Source organism: Pieris brassicae, chromosome 5, assembly GCF_905147105.1.
Source record: "Pieris brassicae chromosome 5, ilPieBrab1.1, whole genome shotgun sequence".
Classification (NCBI taxonomy): Eukaryota; Metazoa; Arthropoda; class Insecta; order Lepidoptera; family Pieridae; genus Pieris; species Pieris brassicae.
The window spans coordinates 15777004-15801555 of record NC_059669.1 but is presented as its reverse complement, the minus strand read 5'-3'; the positions used below and the strand labels follow the sequence as shown (position 1 = coordinate 15801555).

Genomic DNA, 24552 nt, shown 5'->3' with positions numbered 1-24552 from the left:
GTTTTATATAAATGAGAAGTTTTATTACAAACATAGGCAGTCACCTGTGAAGTTGTACTTTGTCATTAAATTATATTTGTTCCCGTATGAATCTAATGGACGCCGCCACAAGCATATTTAAGCGAACATGCCGTTCCTTGAAATGTGAACTTGGCTGCCAAAGAAAATAATAATAATACTAATTATAATGAAATAATTCGATACTACATGAATCACGGTTTGTTCCCACTTGACATTAAAACAGTCGCGGATGTTGACGATCGCCCCGTGTCTGGAAATGCCGCCGAAATTCAATCGCGTTACCTCTTTATACTGGAGCAATTCATATCCAAGCACTAGGATCGTTTAAATATTCATTTATATTATAATGGGCCTTAGCAAGCAGCTTTACTTTAACGTACGATCTAAAAAAAATAATGACAACATTTTTAACAATTAAAGACATGTATGTCTTTTTTATGTGTTTTGGTCATTGTTCTTAAGCATACCTTTGAAATAATGACGTGATGAAACCATCATTAGATGGCGCGCAAATAAAGAAATAAATAACACGGCGAACAAAGTCATAATCAGTCAAATTCTATACAAATATATTTTACTTTATTTTATGCCTTATAAATTCCTAAATATGTCAAATGAACACTGATGCATATGCTTGATATTATCGCGATTAAGAAATATAGTCGCTTCACCGATTCGTAGTTTTAAGTGCTTAATTTCCAAACTGTAAATATAATATATATGCTACATTAGTATTGCATTAAAATAACTTCCAGTAAACCAGTTACAATAGGGAAAACCACAAGGAAGATGGTTTTCACTAAATTAAAAACGTTTTATGACAACTTTTTTAAAATAAACCTTTATGAACATTTAGTTAAGGTTTATTATTCAATGAATTGAAACATATGATAAATATAATAACTTGTTTACGGTCAATCTCTTGCTTGGTGTTGTTGTGAGTGGATCTATACGATATATTTTAGTCATGAGAATGTGTCTTAATTTCATTATTAATATTTAATAATCGTTTGTGTAGTAATATGAAAATGTTCTTAATCGGTAAGTTGTTTTTATATTTCATATTAACCTAAGTTTATAATTTACTTAGTATCTTTTAAAACGCATATAAACCACGTGAACAACAAGGCCAAACATGTTCTTCCTAGTAATTAATTTAATAGATACAGACAAAATCCTATTAGTAGTACCTATCTAATATGAATTGTTTTGTCGTTGTCAAATTGTCTTTAAGCATTATCAATGATTTATTGTACTTAGTAGCAGGGTTTCGAGTATAATTCTGACATTAGTAATTTCTGTTTGGCGCCTGCATTTCTAGCAATAATATTCAATGTTGAGCTTTTTTGTCCGTTGCGTACACGGAGAATGAATTAACCGAACTGAGTCTGAGAACAGTTATGCCACCTTGGGGTTATCTTTCCAAATTTATGGATGTTCACGGGGTTTTTAGGGGGTACACAATAAACATAAACAATTGGCAGGTAATATAAACTCCTATAACCGAAATATCAAAGAACAGCTATTTTATACTACTAGAGTGTATTTTTTTATTCATACAATTAATGCACATTTGTACCTTTAAACTGTACGAAATTTAATCGATATTTATGGGTTTTTGAAGTTCGTCCTAGTAACTTATAGTTCTATAGGAGTTGGCAGCACTGTCTGAGAATGTAGTGCTCGATTACAAAAAAAGACACATCAATCAGATGGAATACGTCATAACAATTATTTAATTATGCATACCATTATTATGTCTAAGCAGGTATTCAACTTAACACTGATATTTTCCACAAATTAATTCATAAAACTAAGCAAAATATTGTTGATAATTCATACAATTATCGCGTAACATATTAGGCCCGGGACAGTGAAATAAACATTTTTTTTTCAGTTTTACAAGTTCTATTTGTGTTTGTCGCAAGTCAAACAGCCAACGACTGGTCGAACAATGGACAGCAGAATCAACAGTATCTTTATTCCGTCCCAAATAACCATATAAATGATAACGGTATTTACTACCCTACTGAACCAGTTCAGAGATATAACTACAATGATTTTCAAAATCGGAATAATTTCTCGGGGTTGCAGTCGCGATTTTCGAAACCAAATGTTCTTCAAAATGTGGAGCCACAGAAAGAACTACTTAGCAATGTAAGCCACGGAGTTACAAATTTAGGTGTCAATTTGTTAAGGGTAAGAATTATTTCATAATAGTTATTAAATTTATATTAATCAACTAACGGAAAAGTTTCCGAAATTGGCTAACATTTTTATTTTGATTTTTTTGATTTCGAATTGGTTCGAAAGTACTGCAACTGGTTCTATATAGTGGTGGTGCGCGGCAAAAACTGCCTTGAAGAACGCTTAGTTGTGGAACGGCGGACGGCGAAGTGATACGGGTGGAATTTCGTATTCTGCCTCGACGCCCGATGATGAACAGCTACTTGTAGGCGGCGGCCTTAAGGGGTGGCGAACAGGGCAATCGCCCGGGGTCTCACTCTTGCAGGTGCCTCGCGCAACAACCCAAGGATAACAAAAAAAAATCGATTTGTTTTTATCGATCTATTTTTAAAAAATATAACTTTTCAATTTGATCCTTAATTACATACGGTAAATTAATATAATGTTAGTTAACCAATTTATTATTGATATTTATAGATGATGAGCAGGTTAAGGCTCAAGATGATTTCCTGCTTATGATAGATGAAGACACGGGAGAGGAGGTATCTAAAATAGGATAATATTATACTATCTTGTGTATAAGTGGGGCGAGAGAAGCAAGCTTAGGTTTGCGCCTCACAAAGCCAATGCGATGGTAGTGATACGCAAACGTAAGTTTGCCCACCCCCGCCTCACGATGAATAATGTGACAATAATATAAACAAACAAAATAAGGATCCTGGCCGTAGAAATAGACGCTGCATTAACTTTTAAAGGGCATATAGACAACTTGAACACTAAGACTATCAATATATAGACAAGTTTCGAAAGTGCCAAATATAGGATGGGGCTTAATTGAGCCTATAGTCCTATACGCCGCGGCTGTGTGGGCGCAAGCAGTAGAAAAAGTTTTTATTAGAAAGAAATTAGATCGCATGACAAGGCGCTTGGCAAAAAAAAATAGCAAAGACATACAGGACAACAGCACTCAACTCAGCGGCCTTGCTTGTAGGGATACTACCCCTGGACCTTCGCGTTAAGGAGGCTGCGGCCGCATATATCGGCGGAAGGGGGTGTCACCACACGTAGCATGTGACAACACTATAGAGACGCGACTGGCATACACTGAGCTGCCACACCCAGGCAAAAGACTTAAAATAACTTACAAAAGACTGTACGACCCGTCAGAAATCGATTACATTACTATGACAAAATTATATACAGACGGGAGCAAAACATCCGCGGGAGTGGGAGCGGCCTGGACTGAGTGGCAAAATGGGACCGAGACTAGAAATAAAAAGGTGCGGCTGGCTCCGTACTGTACAGTGTACCAGGTGGCTAACCGCTCTGAAGGACGCAGTGACAAAAGGGAGGCGGAATGCGGCTGTGCTCAGCGACTGTCGATCTTCACTGGAGGCCATCGCGGGTGAACGCTCTCTCGATCCCCAATTTGCCGAGATACGCCAGAACCTGGAACAATGCCATGTAAATGGAATTAAAATTGAACTCTTTTGGGTGAAGGCGCACGTTGGCACTCCAGGAAACGAGAGTGCAGACGCTCTCGCCGGGGAAGCCGTCGAGTAGACGGGGACGCGAATGGTACGATGTACGTACTATTCGCGGTACTTAGGGTACGCTAGGTACGATGCGTATCCGCTTTCCTACTTGCGACGACTGACAAGACTCAAGACTATAGACACCTGGAACGAGCGCTATGTGGGGGGCGAAACAGCCTCAGTCAAAAAATGTTTTTTTAAGAATGCAAAAACAACATACAAACAAATCAAGACAAAGCGTTTCACACCTCACATGGCGCAGATCCTGACTGGCCACGGGGCTTTTGGACACTATTTACACAGACTCAAATTGAAGATGAGCCCCGTGTCTGACTGTGACGACAGAACCGACCATACGGTGGTTCATTTCCTTGATGACTGTGCAACATTCGAAAGGGTCAGGTGCGATTTGGAGCTCGAGACTGGCATGAGGGTATCCCGGGATGGGCTATCGACATGTTGGAAAAATTCTGCGGCAAGATTTTCAAACATGTCACTGACATTAATAGTACGATAGGTAACGCGGGTGGCGCTGGTCAGCGGCCCATAAATATCATGACGATATTTCCGGAGAAGTTGTTGCCCGGGCCCGGCGTGAGACTTTATTTATTTAATTTAACTTTATTTAATTGAGATATAAAATTTATCAACTTGATATATAAACTTTATTAAATTGTGAAATAAAGCTTATTAAATTGATCAAGGCAGAATACAAAATACCATCCGTATCACCTTGACGACCATCGTTCCACAACTGAGCGTTTCTTAAGGCAATTTCTACCACGCACCACCAACATGTGGCATCAGCTGCCCACTCAAGTATTTCCGAACCAATTCGACCTAGGGTCCTTCCGCTTCCAACGGAACGCTTCCGCTTCACCAGTGCACATAGTGTAATTTATTGTATGTAAATAAAAATAAAAAATTCTAAATTCTAAAATCTTTTCAGTAAAAATATTAATGGAAAATTATCTATTTGCTCAAAAGAGATAGATGCAGAACAATTAGAAATGACCTAGAATGTCAGAATTTGAAATGCCATGCCCCATTTAGCGGACGTCAAACTATAATAACTACCTACGTGTACAATTTCAGAGTGCAGTACAATTACAATCTGGAAACATAATGATGTCTCCAACATCCATAGCGACGCTTTTGGCTCTGCTGCAGCAAGGAACCAATGGCGGAGCGCAACAGCAGATTACAAATGTATTAGGCATGGCACCAGAGATCACGGCACCTATATATCGACGTCTCACGATTGATATGAGGGTAATCAAATTTTTTGTAGAAGACGCTAAGCGTCAAATTAATAATGCCTCTTGATCAGTTAGAAGTATGCGGTTCATTAATTATTGTTACAGTTTTGTAAATGCAAAGTTTTATCATAATTACCCATTATCATTTTATATTGTCTAATGATCTTTTTAATTTACCAAATGTATGTTCTAATTATTTACAGAAACGGAATTCTCGAAACGTACTCAATGTAGCAAATAATGTTGTTGTATCCGATTCCTTTGACATGGATCCCGCCTTTAAAAGCACAGCAATTCGTAATTTTGGCAGCGAAGTCACTCCAATGAACTTCGCCAGAGCCGATGATGCCGCGAATAGGATAAACAAATGGATTGCGGATAATACCAACCAAAAGATCACTGATATGATCCCACCAGGTACGAATTTAGGTGGCGTAGAATTTTAGTGTTTCGCGTGTATTTGGTCTGTATTCGTACGCGTGGTTTGTCTATATAATACAAAAGCTTAAATTATCACCTCCGGAACTTAAAATTTTCGCATGACAATATTTTATATAAAGAAAATGTCAAGGACTCAAAATTACGTTTAAAAGGATTCCTATTATACGATTTATATTTATTTCTTATGAAAAAAAAGTTTTCCGTCACGCAGATTATGCGCTTAGGTTATCGCACCAGATTTTTATTCTCAAAAATAAAAAAAAAACCATTTTGCTATGAATACATCAATAATTTATGCAATGCTCTTTTTCTTATTTAATAAATCAAAATATCGTCAATATAAATTGCGACAAATACTGCATATGTTTACATTTTAAGTCGTTATAGTCCAATCATTTAAGCTCAAATTAGGTAAGAATTCAAGATATTCAGCTGTAAGTCTGTAAATACTTGTATATTGAGGATGAACTATCGATAAATCGATGATTATAAATATTTGTAAATTTTTATTATTTCAAATGAAAAAAATTGAGAATTTTGTAGTATAGGTTTTGAGACAACTTTTAGGGTGTCAATATACAAGTGTTTACAGACTTACAGCAGGGCACCTCGAATTCCGAGGTGAACTTACTATAATGACTAGGTTATTACGAAAGAAGGTGAAACGGTTATAGGTATAAGTTACATTAGTTATAGAAGTATTGTATCCGAATGTCATCTTAATGAGGAAACTAAGATACAATCTATCACATCGAATTACATTGACAAAAAGATTTCTTTTTGATTTCTATAAAAAAATAAACTTTAGATATTGTTGTAGATTATGGTAAAAAATATTTTCAGAAATCTTCAATCCAACCACTCAACTTGTACTGGTAAACGTAGTTTACTTCAAGGGGCTTTGGGAGACAAAATTCAAGCCAGAAGCCACGCAGCCTCGGAAGTTTTATTTGAAAAATCGTCAAACTGTGACAGTACCATTTATGCGGATGCGGCAGTCTGTCAAATTTGGCGCCGATGACAGAACTAACTCTCTCGTTGCTATTTTACCTTTTGAAGTAAGTACTCACTTTTCCGGCGTAGCCGACGTACTGGATACCTACAATCCACCTGGATGTTTTATTGGCCTTAGTGGTCTAGTTAATTGGGTTAGGTTCCCAAATTTGAATGGTGAAAGGAAAAGTCCTAAAATTGAAGGTTGGAAGGAAAATTTAAGATGTTTGATCCCAGATGGCAATGTCATGTCCCATTTAAACGTTTTGTTTTGAATTGAAAATAAACGTTTGAGTTTTTTAAACGCTTTCACATATTTTTTTTACATAAATAACTATTCACGTATATGTATAACTTCACTTTACTTTTTGTTGTTGGTCTAAGGTATATAGTATAGTGTAAATATGGTAATGAATTTTGATATAATGAACGTTTTCATAACAATATGTGCGTCGTGTAGAAATAAACAGACGTTTATTTCTACTCTCTTCTCTCTTCTAATCAAGACTGATTGAACAACTGTAAAACACCGTAACGACTTATTGAGATATGAGTCAGAGATATTTCGATATGACAAAATTTCCTAACTATTATTCACTATTCTCATCATACTTTGCTTTAAAATAATTTATTGCCGGAATTAAGGCCTTTACAAGACGCCTATTTCATTGAGATAAAACTGAAATATTTTCGTAAGGCATCCAAGAGATTGTAACAGAGATAATCTTGGCATATATCTCTACTATATTAAAATGTTAATATTGGAGTAAAGTTAAATGTTTTTTTCCAGAGGTATCAATATTCTTTAGTTCTCATAATGCCCAATGAAGGCGTCACTACTGAAGAGTTATTGTCTAAAGTTACAGACGATGACATCATTAATTACCATGAACTACAACCTGTGGAAATTAATATTGAGATTCCGAAATTTACAATGAAATCTGATACAAACCTGCGACCAGTTTTGAAAAATGTAAGTTGTTTTATAGTAAAATATATTTGTTATATTTGCTGTCTTACCTCATGCTTGGTTATGTATTAAACTCTGACCCTAAGTTCACCTTTTGTCGGAATATATTATAGAAAGTAAGACTAATTGAACAAGAAAAGTAATCATTGCTAATTCTCCTAAGCTTATGCGCCCGTACTCTGCAAGTATGTAGTTTTTATAGACAAGATGAATTTCGCTTTTTCAATATACGTACTGCTGATGGGCTTTCGGCCAAGAAAAACTTATCGGAATCTGGATCACTGTCTGTATCGCTAATGGAGATTCCGATAATTTTTCCTGTAGTTAGATATATTTTATTAACTAAAAGTTAACTGTTCAGCGGAAAGGTAAATAAAAGGAAATGCTTCTTTTTTTTGGAAAGAGGAATCGACAACTCGTAGTCATTAATTTTTTTTAACAGATGGGAATAAACAACATATTCAATTCCGAATCAGAATTATCCGGTATTGGGGTTTACCGAACCTACCCGCCACAGATTTCTGATGCTCTTCATTCTGGATACCTATCCATCGATGAGCAAGGAGTCACAGCAGCTGCAGCATCAGCATTCGCAGCAATCGCGCTATCTTTTGAGGATCCACAACCACATTTTAAAGCCAATAGGCCGTTCATTGCAATCCTGTGGGATACACAGTTCACAATACCGTTGTTTATGGCTAGAGTTGATGATCCATCCGTTTTGAGATGATTTTGATAGTATTTAATATTGTCTTTTACTTACAATATACTACGTACGTATCACGGATGTACTATTTCTTCAGTTAAGTTTAAATTTACAAACGTGTTTTAATCTTGTAATCGTTGTTCGTTCGTTGTTACAGTTGCTTTTAAATATATGTATGTATACGGATTAATAAAAGTTAATGGGAATTTTTTGATTTACTTATTAACTATACTTATACGAGCCCACTTATTAAATGTTAAATATGATGACCTGAATTACACTATTCAGGTATATAATATAAAATAAGGTATTATGACGTGACAAGTGACCCCCCATATGCCAGTGGTTGACGCTTGTAACATGTTCAATTCTTGGCGAGACAATTATAGTATCAGATGGGCACGAATAATAGACTCAAGAAATTTTCCATAATGAATAGACGCAAATGATAATGCACGTGTATGATTACGAGTTTTTAAACCTTGTGTTAATAAAAATTGGTATTTACAAACACCCCAAAATTATAAGATAAGATAATATCAAAAATAAATATATTACATTATAAAAATTATTCTCTGAGGTACATATATCACAATCACTTTTTCTTTTGTCGTTTAAAGTAGTTAAAGAAGGGGTCGTCAGGGAAAATTCGTAGCTTTCCATTGTAAAACGATTCTATTTCCGCTAAGGATTTTCCCTCGGTCTCTGGAAGGAAGAAGTACAAGTAAATTGTGCCGAGAATGCCGAAGGCTGCGTACGTTGCAAAGGCACCCCACAGTCTCGCATATGATTCGAGATCAATAAGAGTTTTTGATCCAAGGAAAGTAAATAGGTAGTTACTGGCTGCAGCTATACCTTGGGCAGTAGCTCGACTCCTGCAAAAAATATACACTGGTTAATTATTAAATTCTAAATTAGCCCAAAATATATAAAATTCCAGTCTGTTTAAATAAGTAACGCCTTGGTAGGTTCTGCGTTTGTTTCCATAGAAATATTTCCATAATAATATATCATAAATATTAGCGAGCGCCGAGTCTTATATGTATTATTTTAGGGGTTCTACCGCCGAATGGAGCATATGGCATGTTTCATTTATCTTTAACATTCTTATAAAAGGGGTCTATTAGTCATTCATAACTTATTACAGTATAATTGCTTCTGAGTTAGACCATCACGGATCCCAGTAACCCTCTAACCACTAACTTACCGCTATTAATATGACTAACCTAAACGGAAAGACTTCTCCAAGCAGGACCCAGGGTATCCCACAGCCCGTGAACCAGGTCATCAAATAGAATAGAACCAGGGGCGTATAACTAGTCTCTTTCGGGAAGGTATCGATGTCATATGAGAAGACTTCTTTTCCAAGGTGCATTTTTGCATAAATACTAAGACCCATGCAACAGACGGATGTCATGAAGAGCGCAGATATGGCCAGCTTTCGTTTTCCTAATATCTTTATAGCTAATATTACAAATGCACTACTAAGGCAGGTAATAACACCAACCATCATCTGGAAGATGGAAAGAAGTGTTAGTGGGATTCTCACTTATACCGAAAATGGATATTTGGCTTGATTTAGAAGTGCGTTTGTTTCCGACACATCGTTACGATACTTCATAGAAATCGGATCAAAGCGATAGCAAAACTTTTAGACATAACTGAAAATGAGGATAGTGACTGCAGTATGTCAGGCGGATAAATAACCGTTACGTGACCAGAACTATTGTAAATTCTAAATTATTGATTTATTACACTAATATATAATATACGTACATAAAAAATATTATTTATAACCCCTTGATCTACTAGGAAACGCAAATTTTAATTACTTGTAATTGTTTTAATAAGAATGGGTAGACTTTGGCAACATTTTGCTATACGCTGATGGCACCGCGTCTATAGGACTACTTTGATGCCGCGGCCTCAAATTTAACACAACACTAGCATTATTACTTTCTACCTTGGTAGTTTTTGAATCTCACCACAATTTTCTTGCCATTCTGAGGCATTCCAAATGCTCCACAGATATTAACCATGTTGGGTTTGATAGGTGTCAGTCCACTCATTACATAGAATAGAAAGTAAAGCATAGTCAGTTGTAAAGGTCGTAGTGTCTCTTTACAAAAAATTACGTATCTGAATTTCAGAAGAGTCCTGAAATGAAACAATATTTTTGTAGAATTGTTTTGAAAAGCATCTCTTTATCTACGTTGTTCTTTGTGCTGTGATGTTATTTAAAAATTATATATATCTCTGGCATATTCGCGCAAAGTAAATTTGGCGTACGAAATTAGAAAGTTGCGTTTTTGACTCTAGCCCTAAAGCAAGGCAAAGTCCGCATCTCGTGCCGCCTTTGTGTCGAAAATTGATTATCATTTGATAATTCTGAATATATATTTCACATGCTTTACTTTTACGCTTTATCAGTAGTATTTTTTAATCTGTATAATAAATGATAAACCACAGGCGCTACAACCCTATATGGGTCATGGCTTTCAGATTGCATCAGTTTTTTTGATAATTTTATTTCATAGACAAGTAGATAGGTATATCTACATTTGAAACTTGCCAGTATCCTTACGATGTTTCTTTCAACGTACGAGCGCGTGTTCGAGTGTTAGATGGGAGAGAAAGCCAGGAATCGAACCTATGACCCCTCGAAAGTTACTCGCTGTGACCTTGTGGTAAGTTCGAATTATAACGTGGCACCTATTTACTATTTGTGCCACGTATTTACTGTGGGCTATAAACGACCAATTATTTTATAATTTTCTTTAATGTCCGTTCTATGCGCTGGTTATAACAAATAAAAAAAAACAGTTAACGGAATATATTAATAGAAATGTTCTCACATAATATAAATAATTAATAAGAGTAATTAAGATCTTATAAAGTAGTTAAAACCTTTTATTGCCCTATCAGCTTTTATTTCTGGGTTATAAATATTATCTAAGACATATTTGAAATGAAGTCATCTCCGTATCGGAGTGCAACGGCTTTTACACTGCCTGGATGACACAAGAGGATTAAAACTACTAAAGCCGCCCTGGGATCATGTATAGCAAAAAAATTGATATAGAATATATTGAAATGAAAAAACTAACCTTGCGTAACAAGATACAACCTTGTATGTCTTTTTACTGTGTTACAAATGTATGATATGGTTATGATATGATTGTGTAATACCATTGTTTATGTATTATAGATTTCCACTTAGTTGCACGATCACGAATAATTATAATGTCAATTTGTTCTGAGTTATGTGTTAACAATTAATATTTAATATTGGATTACACTTGATTTAAAGGACAGACAAGACGGTCGCCGAAGGCAGCTATTGAGCCTGGTCATTGCTAAAGAAGATATTGCACAAGTGTGTAGGTGTGTTGGGTACATCCTACGTATACCTATCTCCTGATTCTCAGTCAGATGGGACGGATGTTTGACACGACTGGATGGTATTGCGTTATGAAGCCTGAATAAATATTATTGACAGCTTTACGTACTATTTTATGGTTTTTTTACGCTTTTGGCAATGATGAATGTTCAATGATGAATGGTCGTGTATTATAATCGAGTTTTAAGAATTTGTATTTTAAAAAGATTCTTATATATATTTTTGTACAAGCTACATTCTGACGTTGTAAACAATTTTATTCGTACCTTTTAAACCAATTCATAGAGGCGTGGTCACAAGTCTTTATGTCCTGGTCGGTATTGGTACATATGACACAATTTCTCAGATTCTGTGAATAGTCAGCGAGCTCATCAAATTCATCCCTCACATTTTCAGGTTTTGTCCAACCACGGAGGTAGCAGAGAGATTTGAGAGCTTCCTTCTCTCTTCCATTGACTAGAAGCCAAACAGGCGTTTCTGGAACCTGTAAAAAAAATTAATACTAAATAACTATTGAAATAACAATTTTAGTTATGCAGTATTATATTTATTAAGAAAAGCTCATACAATCAATTATGATACGTACCAAAAGTACTAAGAGCATAGACGCGAAAGGTATTGAAAGACTGATGAGAGCCGCGTAACGCCAAGTCACCAGGGTGCCAAGTAAATACATGACGAATATACCGATAGAGGTGAAGAGCAGAGTCAATGTGCACAGAGCTCCTCGAACAGCTGGTTCACTGGAATAAAAATATGTGACATAATTATAGCCGTCTGTAGCAGCTCAGTTCTTTAGCAATTAGGGTTCAAAGTTCGACAGGAACTACATTTTTCTTTTATTTCCAAACAGTAAATACATTTTATATTTCGAACTGTAATGTAACTGTGTGAACGAGTATCGTGATTTAGATATAGTATTCTATCTACTATAAACTTTACAATTATGTAAAATCTGAGTAATCGAATCCCAAAGTCAATGGCGCTTATTTTAATGTTGAATTAAAACTAACCAAATAAACGCATAATGTTATTTTACAGGAAGTTATTTTTTTATAAAATCTAAACAATAAAAAATTTCAAAATCAGTGGCGTTAAAACATTTTTAGGTCTGGGCCTCAGATGTCTGAATTTGTTTCATGTCAATCTTATAGGCATATAGCAAGTATTCGCTTCCTGTGTCTCCACTCACTCCGTCGACTATTATGCAAGCCGGTTTCCTCACGTTGTTTTCCTTCACCGTTCGAGCGAGTGGTAAATCCGGTCAAGGAAAAAAATCCATTAGTGCTCAGCCGGGGATTGAACCTAGGATCTCAGTCGCATGCTAAAGCTAGCATAGCTCCCGAGTGTTGGCCTAGTGGCCATTAGTATAAAAAATAATGCCATTATTCAACATAATTAAATCATTTCAGCGCACTAAAATGCAGCTTCCTTTTTTTTATTCAATATAGTCCATATACGTAAGAATCGTATCTTTTTCTAAGTCAAATGAATAGTTTATTTTCAAAATTTTTGGTCATAAAAAGTAATTGTCTATTGTTTTATATTAATTTTGTTTTAGTACTGATTGATTTTGAAAATTATTTTTTTGACTTAATTAATCCGAAATGTCCGCCAAATCTTTAAATCCGTGTCTTAATAATATAAAATATAATTATACTAAATTAACATATAACTATTATATTATTAAATAAAAAATTCAAAGCAACCTTATTTCACCGACATATGAATTTATTGGCGCTTCCATAACGCCGGTACCAAATCCTAGCAATCCATTGGCTATGAATAGTGACGGTAGGTCCCATGCAAAATACATGAGTGTCCATGCTATTAAATGTGGTAAATTGACTAGAAAAGTTCCTTTTTTTCGCCCCACATAGTCCACTAAAGGCCCAGAAAGCAAAGCTCCAAGAGGCTGTGTCAGGAACGAAATACTGCCTGAAAATAATTATAAACTTTGGAATTGTTAATGTACAAATTGTATTTAAATTAAGCAGCTATGGGGTTGGGTTTGGATCTATGCTTTTACGGTTTCCAGCACGACATGCTCGCTTTAGCATGGTAGCATAGGTGCAAACCCACCCTACCACATCCTTCTGATGGGTAGGGAGGCGTGGTCTTGGGGGTAGCGCAGGTCGCTGTGATCCCCAAGGCAAGTTTGGTGGACTAACCTTCCCGAGGTTGCCAACCCTGTTTTTGGTCTAATACCCTATGTATTAGACGTAACTAAAACCACCAAGCGAACTTTTGCAGGGATGTAGAGGTCATGTCCTTGCGAGTTCATCGTCCAAAATAAAAGGACGGTGGACAGTAAATGACCTCCCGCGTGTTTGTGCCGTGCGCGGGGACCCGTACGGGGGGATGAAGGAGTCCTGGAGGTTGAGTGGAGTAGTGCGCCGGTACAGTTGTGCGCTGCACACAACACACCTCTTTGGTCTGGATTTCCCCTCACACGGGAGGCCGTGGATTAGCTGACCACGGTCAACCGGCTGTGGTATCCCGTAAGAGGGCTACCAAGCGAGAGTCGGGGTGTGGGTGGGGGGGGCGTCGGCGTGGCACGGGACTCGGGGTGAGTTTGCGTCATCGTCTCGGGATGCGAACGGCTCCGTACTCTCTTGCGGCGTGCGGACGCGCCTGCCCCTCTACACGCTGACTCTATACCGAAGGAGTAGCTCTGACGTCGTTTGCTGAGCAAGGGACGTCCCCGACTTGAGGGCTCCGTGGCGGGTGGAGAGCTCCGACGGTGAATCTATTTCATACCACCACATGGATAGAGAGACAAAACACACAAACCAACAAAAGGCTGCATCCACAGATGCGCCTAAAACTAACATAAACAGGGTTGCGTCGCAGGACGTGTTGAGGTGCAAGTCACCAGTGACACGATACTCTGATGCCCCTATCTCGCAAACGGATGCACCCAATAGGGCAGCGTCCGAGGCACCAAAGGAGAGGGCAGCGGCTGAGGAAGCGCCAAACCGGGATGCACCCTTAACCGTGCCCACTCCAATGGTATCTCATACACCACCACACAAGGATGCGTCCACTGTTGCGGCCAGGCTGACTGCGTCGGTCGAGCAGAAGATAGCAACTCCGAAGGATGATACAGCAATGTCTGCGTCCATAGGGGGGGCATCCGAAGCAAGATCGATGCGGAAGACCGAGGCTGCGACGATGAGCACGTCCAGTGCACAAACCTCGACCATGGACATGTCGGCCCTGAAATCAGCGATTCAGGAATCGACTCCCAGGATGGTCCTAAGCTCCTCAAAAAGGCGACGGCTCAGGAAGGCCAAAAGAGCGACGGAACAGCAACAGCTGATTACCGGCTCTCAGAGGATACCTGAGAACCCTGGAACTGCCCCCGCGGTTACCACAACTGCAGGACGCGGGAAAAGGGCACCGAAGCCGACTGGGTCCTCTGCCGCGCTCAAGCCTATTGGCTCTAGGTGCGGTAAAGGACCTAGAGGGGGGTACCAAACCAAAAACCCAAACCAAACCAAACAACAAACAAAGGGCCAGAAACGCGATCGGCCAGAGGAAACCGTGACACCGACTGGGGAGAGTAAAAGGGTTAAACCTAACAAACTCCGGCTGGAGTCAGGGACCTCGGCCAGTTACGCGGAAGCGGCAGCATCCTACAAAGCCAACGAGCTTTGTGTTGCCGTGATGACTGAGCCCTTTATAGACATGACACAAGAACAGGCAGATAACATCCGCCTACAAATCGAGGGTAAAATCCAAGATGAGCTCATGGCGGATCTTGAAGCTACCCTAGCAACTGAACCCAACGACATCAGATTCCGGGGAAGAGCCCACTTCTCAGATGGTGTCCTCAAAACTTGGTGCGAGGATACCTACACGCTGGGATGGCTTACCGGAGCATGCGATGTCATCAATAATCCGATACCGGACACCAAACTGGTGGTACGGCCTCAGTCAGACATTCCGAAGAAGGTGCCGTGCTTACTGCATGTTCCAGAGTTCACTGGTAGCACGGAAACTTTACGGAAACTGATCACCAGGCAAAACCGCCACCTAAACATCAGATCTTGGACCCTGACTCACGAACGTAGAACACAGGACCCGACAGGCGTATCTTTGTTCCTTCGTGTTCCGGAATATGAGATCTCAAAGATCAAGGCTCACGAACGTCGCATCTACTATCTGATGGGGAACATCTATATCCGAATTCTGGAAAAGGATGAACCCTCAGTGGTAGCTGCCGCCACAGTAACTACTGCCAGTACATCGGGGACGGGATCCTCGGGGCCAAAGCCGCCCTCGTCAACGACGGAGATAGCCGCGGTTGCCGAGGTAAACGTCCCCATGGAGACAGCTCAACAACCACCCTCACCGGTGCAACTAACCTCGGATGACGAGTTCTTTCAGGAGACAGGGGGGAGTGAATTCAGCGACAGCTGTTTGCGCTCCTCCCCCTAACCGGACTGACCTTATCCAGACCAACCTCCAGCACAGCCAAACAGCGTCGGCTTCACTACGCAGACTGCTGGAGACCAACCCGAAGACCATTGCCGCGATCCAGGAGCCGTGGATCAGGAATGGCAAGGTATGCGGCCTGGGTAACACCGGTGGTAAACTTTTGCTGGATACCTCAGTAAGTAACCCAAGAACCTGCATTATCATACCTAAACATGTACCAGCATACCTAATTAACGAACTGTGTTCAAGGGACCTTACAACCATTAGGTTACCTAGGGACGCACATCCAGACATCGTCCTGGCGTCCGCCTACCTACCGGGTGACGAGGACGTGCCCACTCCAGAACTCGGCCTTCTGGCTGACTACTGTGAGAGGGAGAAACTGGAGCTTATAATCGCAGCAGACTCCAACGCGCACCACACGCTATGGGGTAATGCAAATACCAACGCTCGAGGTGAGAATATGCTTAACTTCATTCTTAGCAATAATCTTATCTTAGCAAACAGCGGCTCTGAACCAACCTTTATCAACGCACGCTCGCAAACCATAATCGATCTAACAATGGTGACCTCTGGTCTGTCAGATCACATACAGGATTGGCATGTCTCCAGAGAGCTATCATGCTCAGATCACAGGTGGATCCGCTTTACAATCAAAGGGGAGCTACCTAAACCACAACCACGACGCATACCTCGGAGAACTGATTCAGTAAAATTTTACAATATAATCGACTCAGAGGTAAGCAAACTAACAATACCAACCACCATTGATGTACAAGACATAGACAAACATGTAAATAACCTAACGTCCCTACTCCAGACCAGCTTTGAACGGTCGTGTCCCCTTACCATGCCTAGGTGGGGGAGTAGACATAACTGGTGGTGCCCCGAACTGGAGAGACACCGAAAGAAGGTCAGGAAGCTGTTCAATAGAGCAGGAAATACCCGTTTACCTGCCGACTGGGACAAGTACACAATCGCGAGAAGACGATTCAAAAAACTTTTACGCTCTAGGAAGCAAGAGTGCTGGAGACACTTCTGCACCAGCATTGAAAGCAACAACCAGGCAACCAGAGTGAAATCATGCCTCTCTAGTGAGCCTTATCACTCAATTGGTTGTCTTAAAAAACCTGATAAATCATTTACAAAAACCGATGCAGAAACATGTGAACTACTAATGGAAACACACTTTCCAGGCTGCATAATTGCCAACGACCAAGCATGGCAACCCTACTCAGAAAGTGCCACCACCGACTCAGACTGGAATGTAGCTCACAAAATAATCACAAATGAAAAAGTAACATGGGCAATCAACTCCTTCCTACCATTCAAAGCGGCTGGCCTGGATGGCATCTTCCCAGGCCTACTAAGATGGAGTAGAAACCTTTTGGTGGACTATCTTGTCTCAATCTTCCGAGCATGTATAGCCCACCGCTACATACCCTTGAAATGGAGGGAAGTGAAAATAATATTCATCCCAAAACCAGGCAGAGAGGACTATACCCAGGCAAAATCCTTCAGACCCATAAGCCTCACATCTTTCCTGTTAAAAACAATGGAGAGGCTTGGAGATCTGGAAATACGTAGCCAGGTATCGCTATCCAAATTCCTGCACCCAAATCAGCATGCCTACAGCCCAGGCAAGTCAACGGATTCATCACTCCACAACGTTGTGTCTCGCATTGGCGACTCCCTGAAAGTAAAACAGTCAACCCTTGGTGCATTTATTGACATCGAAGGCGCTTTTGACAAAACAAACTTCACGAGCATTACCAGAGCACTCGTTACATGTGGAGTATCATCAACCCTGATAGGGTGGATAAACAACATGCTAAAACAACGAGCTATACAGTTCACTGTTAATTCCACGACACGGGGCATTGTCAGCAGAGGCTGCCCGCAAGGTGGTGTCTTATCGCCGCTACTGTGGAACCTCGTAGTTAACGAGCTCATCACAGAACTCAACGCTGGCAACCTCTACACAGTGGGTTATGCGGACGACATAGCTATCTTGATATCGGGAAGCTTTGAAAGTACCCTATGCGATCTCATGGGAAGGGCTTTCAAAGTAATTGAGAGATGGTGCATCAAGCACGAGCTATCTGTCAACCCATCAAAAACAGAGCTAATACTCTTTACAAACCGGAGGGTTCTGGGACCACACAGGCTTCCAAAACTCTTCAACACACAACTCAAACTCAAAAATGAAATAAAGTACTTGGGTGTGATTCTGGACAGTAAACTGCTCTGGAACAAACACCTAGAACACAAACTGAGCAAAGCAACGATCGCCTTCTATCAATGCAAAAAGATGCTAGGCGTGAAATGGGGCTTATCGCCTAAAATAACATTATGGCTATACACTGCCATAATCAGGCCAATGCTGGCCTATGGAGCCCTGGTTTGGTGGCCAAGATCTGAACTTCAAATGGCGATCACGAAACTGGGACGCTTCCAAAGGCTTGCCTTGTCCGCTGCTAGCGGTTGTATGAGAACAACTCCGACCGCAGCAATGGAGATAGCCCTGCAAATCTTACCTCTAGACCTACACATACAGCAGGAGGCGGCACTTGCGGCCATCAGGCTTATGGTATTGGACCTATGGGGAAAAAACCACTATAGTTCACACACAGTGATTCTCAACAGGGCAATAGAGTACCAACCTCTTATAGCTGCGCCATGTGACAGAATCACTAATCAATTAATATTCAACAAGAAATATCTTATACAACTGAGAGAAGAGGAGCAAGATCAGTCGCCCCTGAATGAGCTACGTATATACACTGATGGCTCAAAAACAGGGTGTGGCTCAGGCGCTGGTATTTTCTCCTTTGATCTCAACATCAACATACACCTACCTCTGGGCACACAAAGCACAATCTTCCAATGTGAATGTGTCGCTCTAACCGAAGCAGCCAGAGCCGTACAGCGGATGGGAGTCAACGACTTTCACATTAAGCTCATATCGGACAGTGCATCCGTGCTGATGGCGCTCGGTAACGAAAACACAAACAGCAAACTAATACTGGAGTGTCACGAAGCACTGGAGGCAATAGCTCTAACAAATAGAGTTACCTTACAGTGGATTAAGGGACACAGTGGCTCTCTCGGCAACGATGCAGCCGACGAGCTTGCGAGAAGAGGCTCTGGTATGATACCTGCTGGCCCGCATCCGCTTCTCCCCTTGCCCTTCTCGCTAGTTCGAACCTGGATTCGCCAGAGATCCACTGTACTCCAGAATCAACGATGGTCGCGAAGTGTAGATTGCAAACAGTCCAAAATGGCTCTGCCGGCTGTGAACCCGCAACTTACTAAGCGACTTCTAAACCTGAACAGAACCAATCTCAAAACAATCATAGGGACAATCACGGGCCATTGTCTCCTTAACAAACATCTTTTCGTCCTAGGCGCAACAGACAGCCCCTTGTGCAGAGGCTGTTTCAACGCAGAGGAATCAGTCACCCACGTAGTCCTGGAATGCGAGGCTGTGGCTAATCAACGTACAAAAATCCTCGGAACAGTGAGGTCGCTCCGCGAAGCCTGTGAAGTGCCCGGGAGACTTCTGTGCTTCTGGAAGGAGTTGGGCTGGCTAAATTAGCCAGGGCTTCTACGCACAACGGACCGACTACGTGTCTAAGTGCGGAAACTGAGTCCACCTACCTAAACCTAAACCTAAGCAGCTATGGCATTCAATTAAGTGAAGGTATTATGTTAATAGAGATCACTATAATATTAAGTGTCGGTTGACATGTCATAGTGCCAATCGACAAAGCGACGAATTTTGTAGAATTTCATAATTAAATTAATTAAAGTTCGGACGTTTGTTATATTTTATCTCGTTGATCTATTTTATGAAATTTCGATAAATCAGAGATTCGTACAGATAAGGTGAAAAATAAAGCAGAGTACAAGATCAGTGAGTGAATTTTTCGACAACAGAAGTTATTTGATTTTAAATAATAAATTATTAATGATTAAAATTGAAAATATGTATTTTCCAGGACATTCAATTGGCCATATATTGTGAAAAAAAAAAACTTTAATTTCCCAGTAATATCATAATTATTGTAATTTCTAATCATCCGAATTAAAAAATTAATTAATTAATTAATTGAGTTTATATCAAGGTAATATATTTAGCCAGACGTCAAAAAGTACTGCAGCTACACAGTTCTGATTTATAAAAACTACTTACCAAACCATGAGGCCTGTGTGTCATCAAGTGAAAGGCCTTCCTTGGCATGCAGTAGATCAGGAAGTGCAATTGTTGCGAAGCTTATAGCCATACCCAAGTTTAATAACAGGAGATTTGGGGACATGCATGCTATAATCTAAAGAATCAAGTTATAGAAATATTAATAAGAAGCAATGTCTTTGGAATATGTTTTAGTAAAAGAAAAAAAAATATATACTATTTTTGAACATGGTAATAATGGTGATATGTGCCGTAATTCTTTTATTACAGTATTGGTTGATGTTTGAATTAAAAACTACAATCTTAACTTGAAATTAAATGTTGGTATATCAATTTGATTATTATTAAAACGAGAGCGTTTTATCTAATATCTTTTATTCAAATGATCCCGGAGGCAAACCTCCCGATCTATAAATATAATATGTGAATTAAATTATTTTATATCTCAGTTTAAATTTTTTACAAGACAACCAGTAACTACTATTCTTCATTTACTTCCTTCTTAGTTTATTATTCTTGCATTAAAGGTCTCGGACTTGAAGCCGGATATCCGTCACTTCAAGTTTCTTTATTTGAGCTATTTTATGAAATAATCCCACTGTATTTGCCTTGTTAAATTAGTAGAAACCGATATATGAATAAAATATTTAGCAAATAGGTTGAGGTTAATTAGCGTGATTGTGTAAAAACTAATTAGTCTAAATTGAAAATATCACACGATTATGAACAGGCTATAACTACGAATATGATTTTAGGAGAATATTTGTACCTTTGCTAATACTAGCAGTGTATTAGTGCGCCTTTTGCCAATATAATCTATCCAGTCCAAATAGGTACAAAAAAAATAAAGTTAGTAATTTCATATAATAGTGTTTTTAACTTATCAACTCTTCATGACTACCAATGTTTATACTATTCTTAACCATTACAAGTTATAAGAAATATGAGTATTTTATGTTAAAGGTAAAATAAATACACCTCTTTGTACCAAGGTAACCAATATTAGTATAGAAGGTAGTTTAAAGAGATCACAATCTGTTACAAAGAAGAGTAATAATATTTTTTATAGTCACGAACCACTTAAATATAATATTCGATATTATATTGTAAGTTACAACAAATTAGCTATACAAAATTGAATAGTTGTAAACAATGTAATTTTATTTGTTTCAAGATGACTTGAGAAATCTGTAACGTACTAGAACCGCATACAAAAACATAAATAGGAACTTTCTGAACTTGCTAATAATGTTGTTAATTTTTCTTTACCCTCTATTAATTATCAGCGGTTTAATGACTTCCTAGTGGGTCCATCGTTTGTGTCCAGTGCATCTATCGTTGGTATAACTACTAGCTTACCTTACACTAATAATATCAATGTTCTAGGGATACATAAGGATATATAATATAGGATAATATTACATAAGGATAGTATACTCAGATGCAGTAAAGTTCTTTGCATTAGTATCTATATGTTGGTGTCATACAAAAAACATCTTTAAAAAAAAACTGTCATTAATAACGCATTTTCAGCTGATAAACAAAGCGATTTTATCTTAGTTTTAACAAGCTGACTGACAGATATTTCTGCGTCTATTATATTGGTTTTAAATGTCTTTTGTACAAACGGAAAATTTCCTTGTGTAACAATAGTAATAACATATCAAGTGGTATGTAGAATTTACTATTTCAAAAATAATATGAATTTCAAATGGAAGAGAATGTTTACGATACAGGGAATCCTCATACTAACCTTTTTATTATGTGTAATTTTTAAAAAATATTTGATTACTATACAAGTAATACTGTAACATTATCCTAGTACTGCTGGTTAGGGTTATAAAATCAAGCTTATTTTAGCGCAAATTATTTGTGGTTATTCGAACTATTTTCATTTAGTGCGATTATAAAGTAATAAATATAATAGCATCATATCAAGGCACCTTTAAATAATTCGTTTGTTTTCATTCTATTGATTGCTAAGTTGACATCAATATGACAAAAAACCAATAACGCTTTGTATGGTGCAAATTGTCTATTCCGTGCTTTAATATACAAGAAATCCCAGTTTGATGAAGGAGAGAAGAAGATACTATAAATTATAATGTATATATAATATATTTATAGTTAGACAGTATTTGTTTATAGTTACAATATAATACAGAAAAGGGTGTGTTTGTTTGTCAAAATGTAGTGTATTATTAAATTAGGTCGTGATAGTAGGTTTTTATAATTTCTATTGCTATGAATAATCTTTTACATATTAAATTATTTATATATATTTTTATTATAAAACTATGGCTAATCATATAATTAAATTTTCGTTCTTCCATTAAACTGACACATTTATCGAAGTAAAAAAAATAAATAAACTATTAAGTAAAATAGAATTTATAAGACCGCTAAATTCTAATATAGATATATTTTACAACATTCTTTCTAATTACCGTATTTTTGTGGTTTACGCTCTTAATCAGCCTTTTAGCAGTGTGAGTATCCATGGGCAACGTCATCTCTTAACTTCAGATGAGCCTCCTGTTCGTTTGCCTCAATTAACATACAAAATATAAATTTTGTATATTTAAAAGGCAATAAAAGTAAATTGTCTTTGATTAACATACTGTTCTATTTATAAGTGGTTAGTTTTGAAGTTTGTTTTTCTCGCGCATGAAACATTTTGTAAGTGCGTATTGAGAATCTCAATTGTCCTTTATTGTTTTTTTGAAATATTAAATACGTTAGGTTTTGGTCATGTCGTTGTCGTATATATTGTTTACGGCAGCGGAGGTCTGCATTACAGTTTAAGTTGACCGAATGAACCCGCCAGAAATATCTATATAATATACCAAACGACGCGAAGTTTCAAGTGACAAGTAAATATATTATATTCATTTTATTATTTTAGGTGAGTAAAAATTACTTGAAATTATAATAATTTTTCATCATAATAATTTCTTTGTTGTTAGACTTGTACTCAATAGGTACTGGTATAACTGCAACCATGTTACTCAGAAATTGAAACTAAATTCAAGAAACAATTACTTTATTAGCCTATCTAGTTTTTCACTCATATATTTTAATACATATAAAATATTGAACTTAAATATAAAAAATAAAATATTAAAATATTAATACATATAAATATTGACTAATGTAAAATAATCAAAATAAAATTATTATACCACAAAACAATTGCTCCATAGAACGACCGTTTGGTTATATTGATAAGTGGATTCATTTAGCTAATGATAATAGTTTCATGTTTAATTTGAATCAAAACAAAAAATAGAACATTTAAGCCTGATTCAGCTTTTGTAGGTCACTATTAATGCGAAGTTAATTTGTTTTTAAGTTATACTTTAATTGATACCTCATATACATTAAAAGTAAATAATTTTTAGCGTATAAGAAAGACAAAGTTAAACTGGTTTTTAATCTGTGAAGGTAATTTCGATAAAAATTACAGATATACCCACAATTTAATATCATTTTATTTAATTTTTAATTTGTATAATGTTAAAATTACATGTGATACAAAGTATTTGATAAAATGTGTATTAAATGATATTCATTGGTGTTTCCATTTTAAAATGTCAAGAATAATACGTAATAAGGTCTTAAATATAGGATCGTCGACTTTCACCATTTTAGCCACCAATTTCAAATCAAGATATAATTTGTTTAAAAAAAGAGATATAAAAATCATGACAATAAAAAATAATTAAGAACTCACTTGTGATCCAACAGATCTAAGTCGGCTTGCATTCGGGGCTTTATGTATATGTTTTATCACCATTTTGAACTTTATGATATTCACGGTAAATTTCTTATAAAAACATAATGCACTATACTATTCTTATTGAAACTATAAAAGTTTTATTCTGAAAAAAGTCAATTGAAAAGAGCGCGAACAACAACGCGCCGTCAATCACTCAAAGTCACCTACATTACTCCACTGTTTGTGGTTAAGTGATGCTATTTTATGAAATACCGCGATGACTGTTCCTAATATCTTTGTTGATAAGCAAATAAGTTTCTCGGTGGGTTTATCTTTTAAACTGTACTGTTTCTGATAGATTTGAATTTATTATTTACGTGGTGAGTCATTGTTGGCTCAACTGGTATTAAATGTGAGACTTCAATTGAATAGATCTTCTTAGACAATTTATCAATTGGTATATTTTCAGATTAAATAAAGTATTTGTTAATGAATGCAATAAGATTTGTTTGATTACGTTTAATTTTCGTCAAATAAACTCAAATTAATATATGTGCCGTAACTGCTTAAGCTGGTAATTTGTTGAATAATGTTGTATCGACTAGTGGATCCGACAGACGTACACACATCTTACTTACAAAATGATTTCTAATAACGTAAATCATTCTCGACTTCATTTGAACT

General features: G+C 37.6%; 3 protein-coding genes across 4 annotated transcripts; 2 read left to right on the top strand and 1 right to left on the bottom strand.

Moving 5' to 3' along the window:
* Nucleotides 1–934: 934 nt before the first annotated feature.
* Nucleotides 935–8319, top strand: LOC123709300 (antichymotrypsin-2-like). The gene is made up of 7 exons (XM_045660517.1): nt 935–1062; nt 1919–2220; nt 4839–5015; nt 5206–5419; nt 6287–6501; nt 7227–7409; nt 7849–8319. The coding sequence occupies exons 1-7, from the start codon at nt 1044–1046 to the stop codon at nt 8134–8136; spliced, it is 1398 nt and encodes a 465-aa protein (XP_045516473.1). The 5' UTR covers nt 935–1043; the 3' UTR covers nt 8137–8319.
* Nucleotides 8320–8646: 327 nt separating this feature from the next.
* Nucleotides 8647–24106, bottom strand: LOC123709297 (solute carrier family 2, facilitated glucose transporter member 8-like). The gene is made up of 8 exons (XM_045660515.1): nt 23884–24106; nt 20151–20286; nt 13222–13450; nt 12099–12255; nt 11779–11996; nt 10098–10269; nt 9339–9625; nt 8647–8987 (listed from the first exon to the last, which is right to left on the bottom strand). Exons 1-8 carry the CDS (start codon nt 23944–23946, stop codon nt 8708–8710), a joined length of 1542 nt encoding a protein of 513 aa, XP_045516471.1. The 5' UTR covers nt 23947–24106; the 3' UTR covers nt 8647–8707.
* LOC123709295 lies at nt 14252–17120 on the top strand. 2 transcript variants are annotated; one of them, XM_045660508.1, is made up of 3 exons: nt 14252–15829; nt 15905–16130; nt 16205–17120. In XM_045660508.1, the coding sequence occupies exons 1-2, from the start codon at nt 14279–14281 to the stop codon at nt 15953–15955; spliced, it is 1602 nt and encodes a 533-aa protein (XP_045516464.1). In that variant the 5' UTR covers nt 14252–14278; the 3' UTR covers nt 15956–16130; nt 16205–17120. The 2 variants fall into 2 exon arrangements, with proteins under 2 accessions (XP_045516464.1, XP_045516463.1); XM_045660507.1 differs by having other exon boundaries at nt 14253–16130.
* Nucleotides 24107–24552: the final 446 nt, after the last annotated feature.

Excerpts from the sequence above, each read along its gene's own strand:
- LOC123709300 (XM_045660517.1), top strand. Across the intron at positions 5,420-6,286 it reads CACTGATATGATCCCACCAG|AAATCTTCAATCCAACCACT; the intron begins GTACGAATTTAG and ends AAATATTTTCAG. Across the intron at positions 7,410-7,848 it reads TGCGACCAGTTTTGAAAAAT|ATGGGAATAAACAACATATT; the intron begins GTAAGTTGTTTT and ends TTTTTTTAACAG.
- LOC123709295 (XM_045660507.1), top strand. The coding sequence starts at position 14,279 with ATGGATAGAGAGACAAAACACACAAACCAACAAAAGGCTGCATCCACA.
- LOC123709297 (XM_045660515.1), bottom strand. The coding sequence starts at position 23,946 with ATGGTGATAAAACATATACATAAAGCCCCGAATGCAAGCCGACTTAGA. Across the intron at positions 20,287-23,883 it reads TTAGATCTGTTGGATCACAA|ATTATAGCATGCATGTCCCC; the intron begins GTGAGTTCTTAA and ends TTGATTCTTTAG. Across the intron at positions 11,997-12,098 it reads CTATGCTCTTAGTACTTTTG|GTTCCAGAAACGCCTGTTTG; the intron begins GTACGTATCATA and ends TTTTTTTTACAG.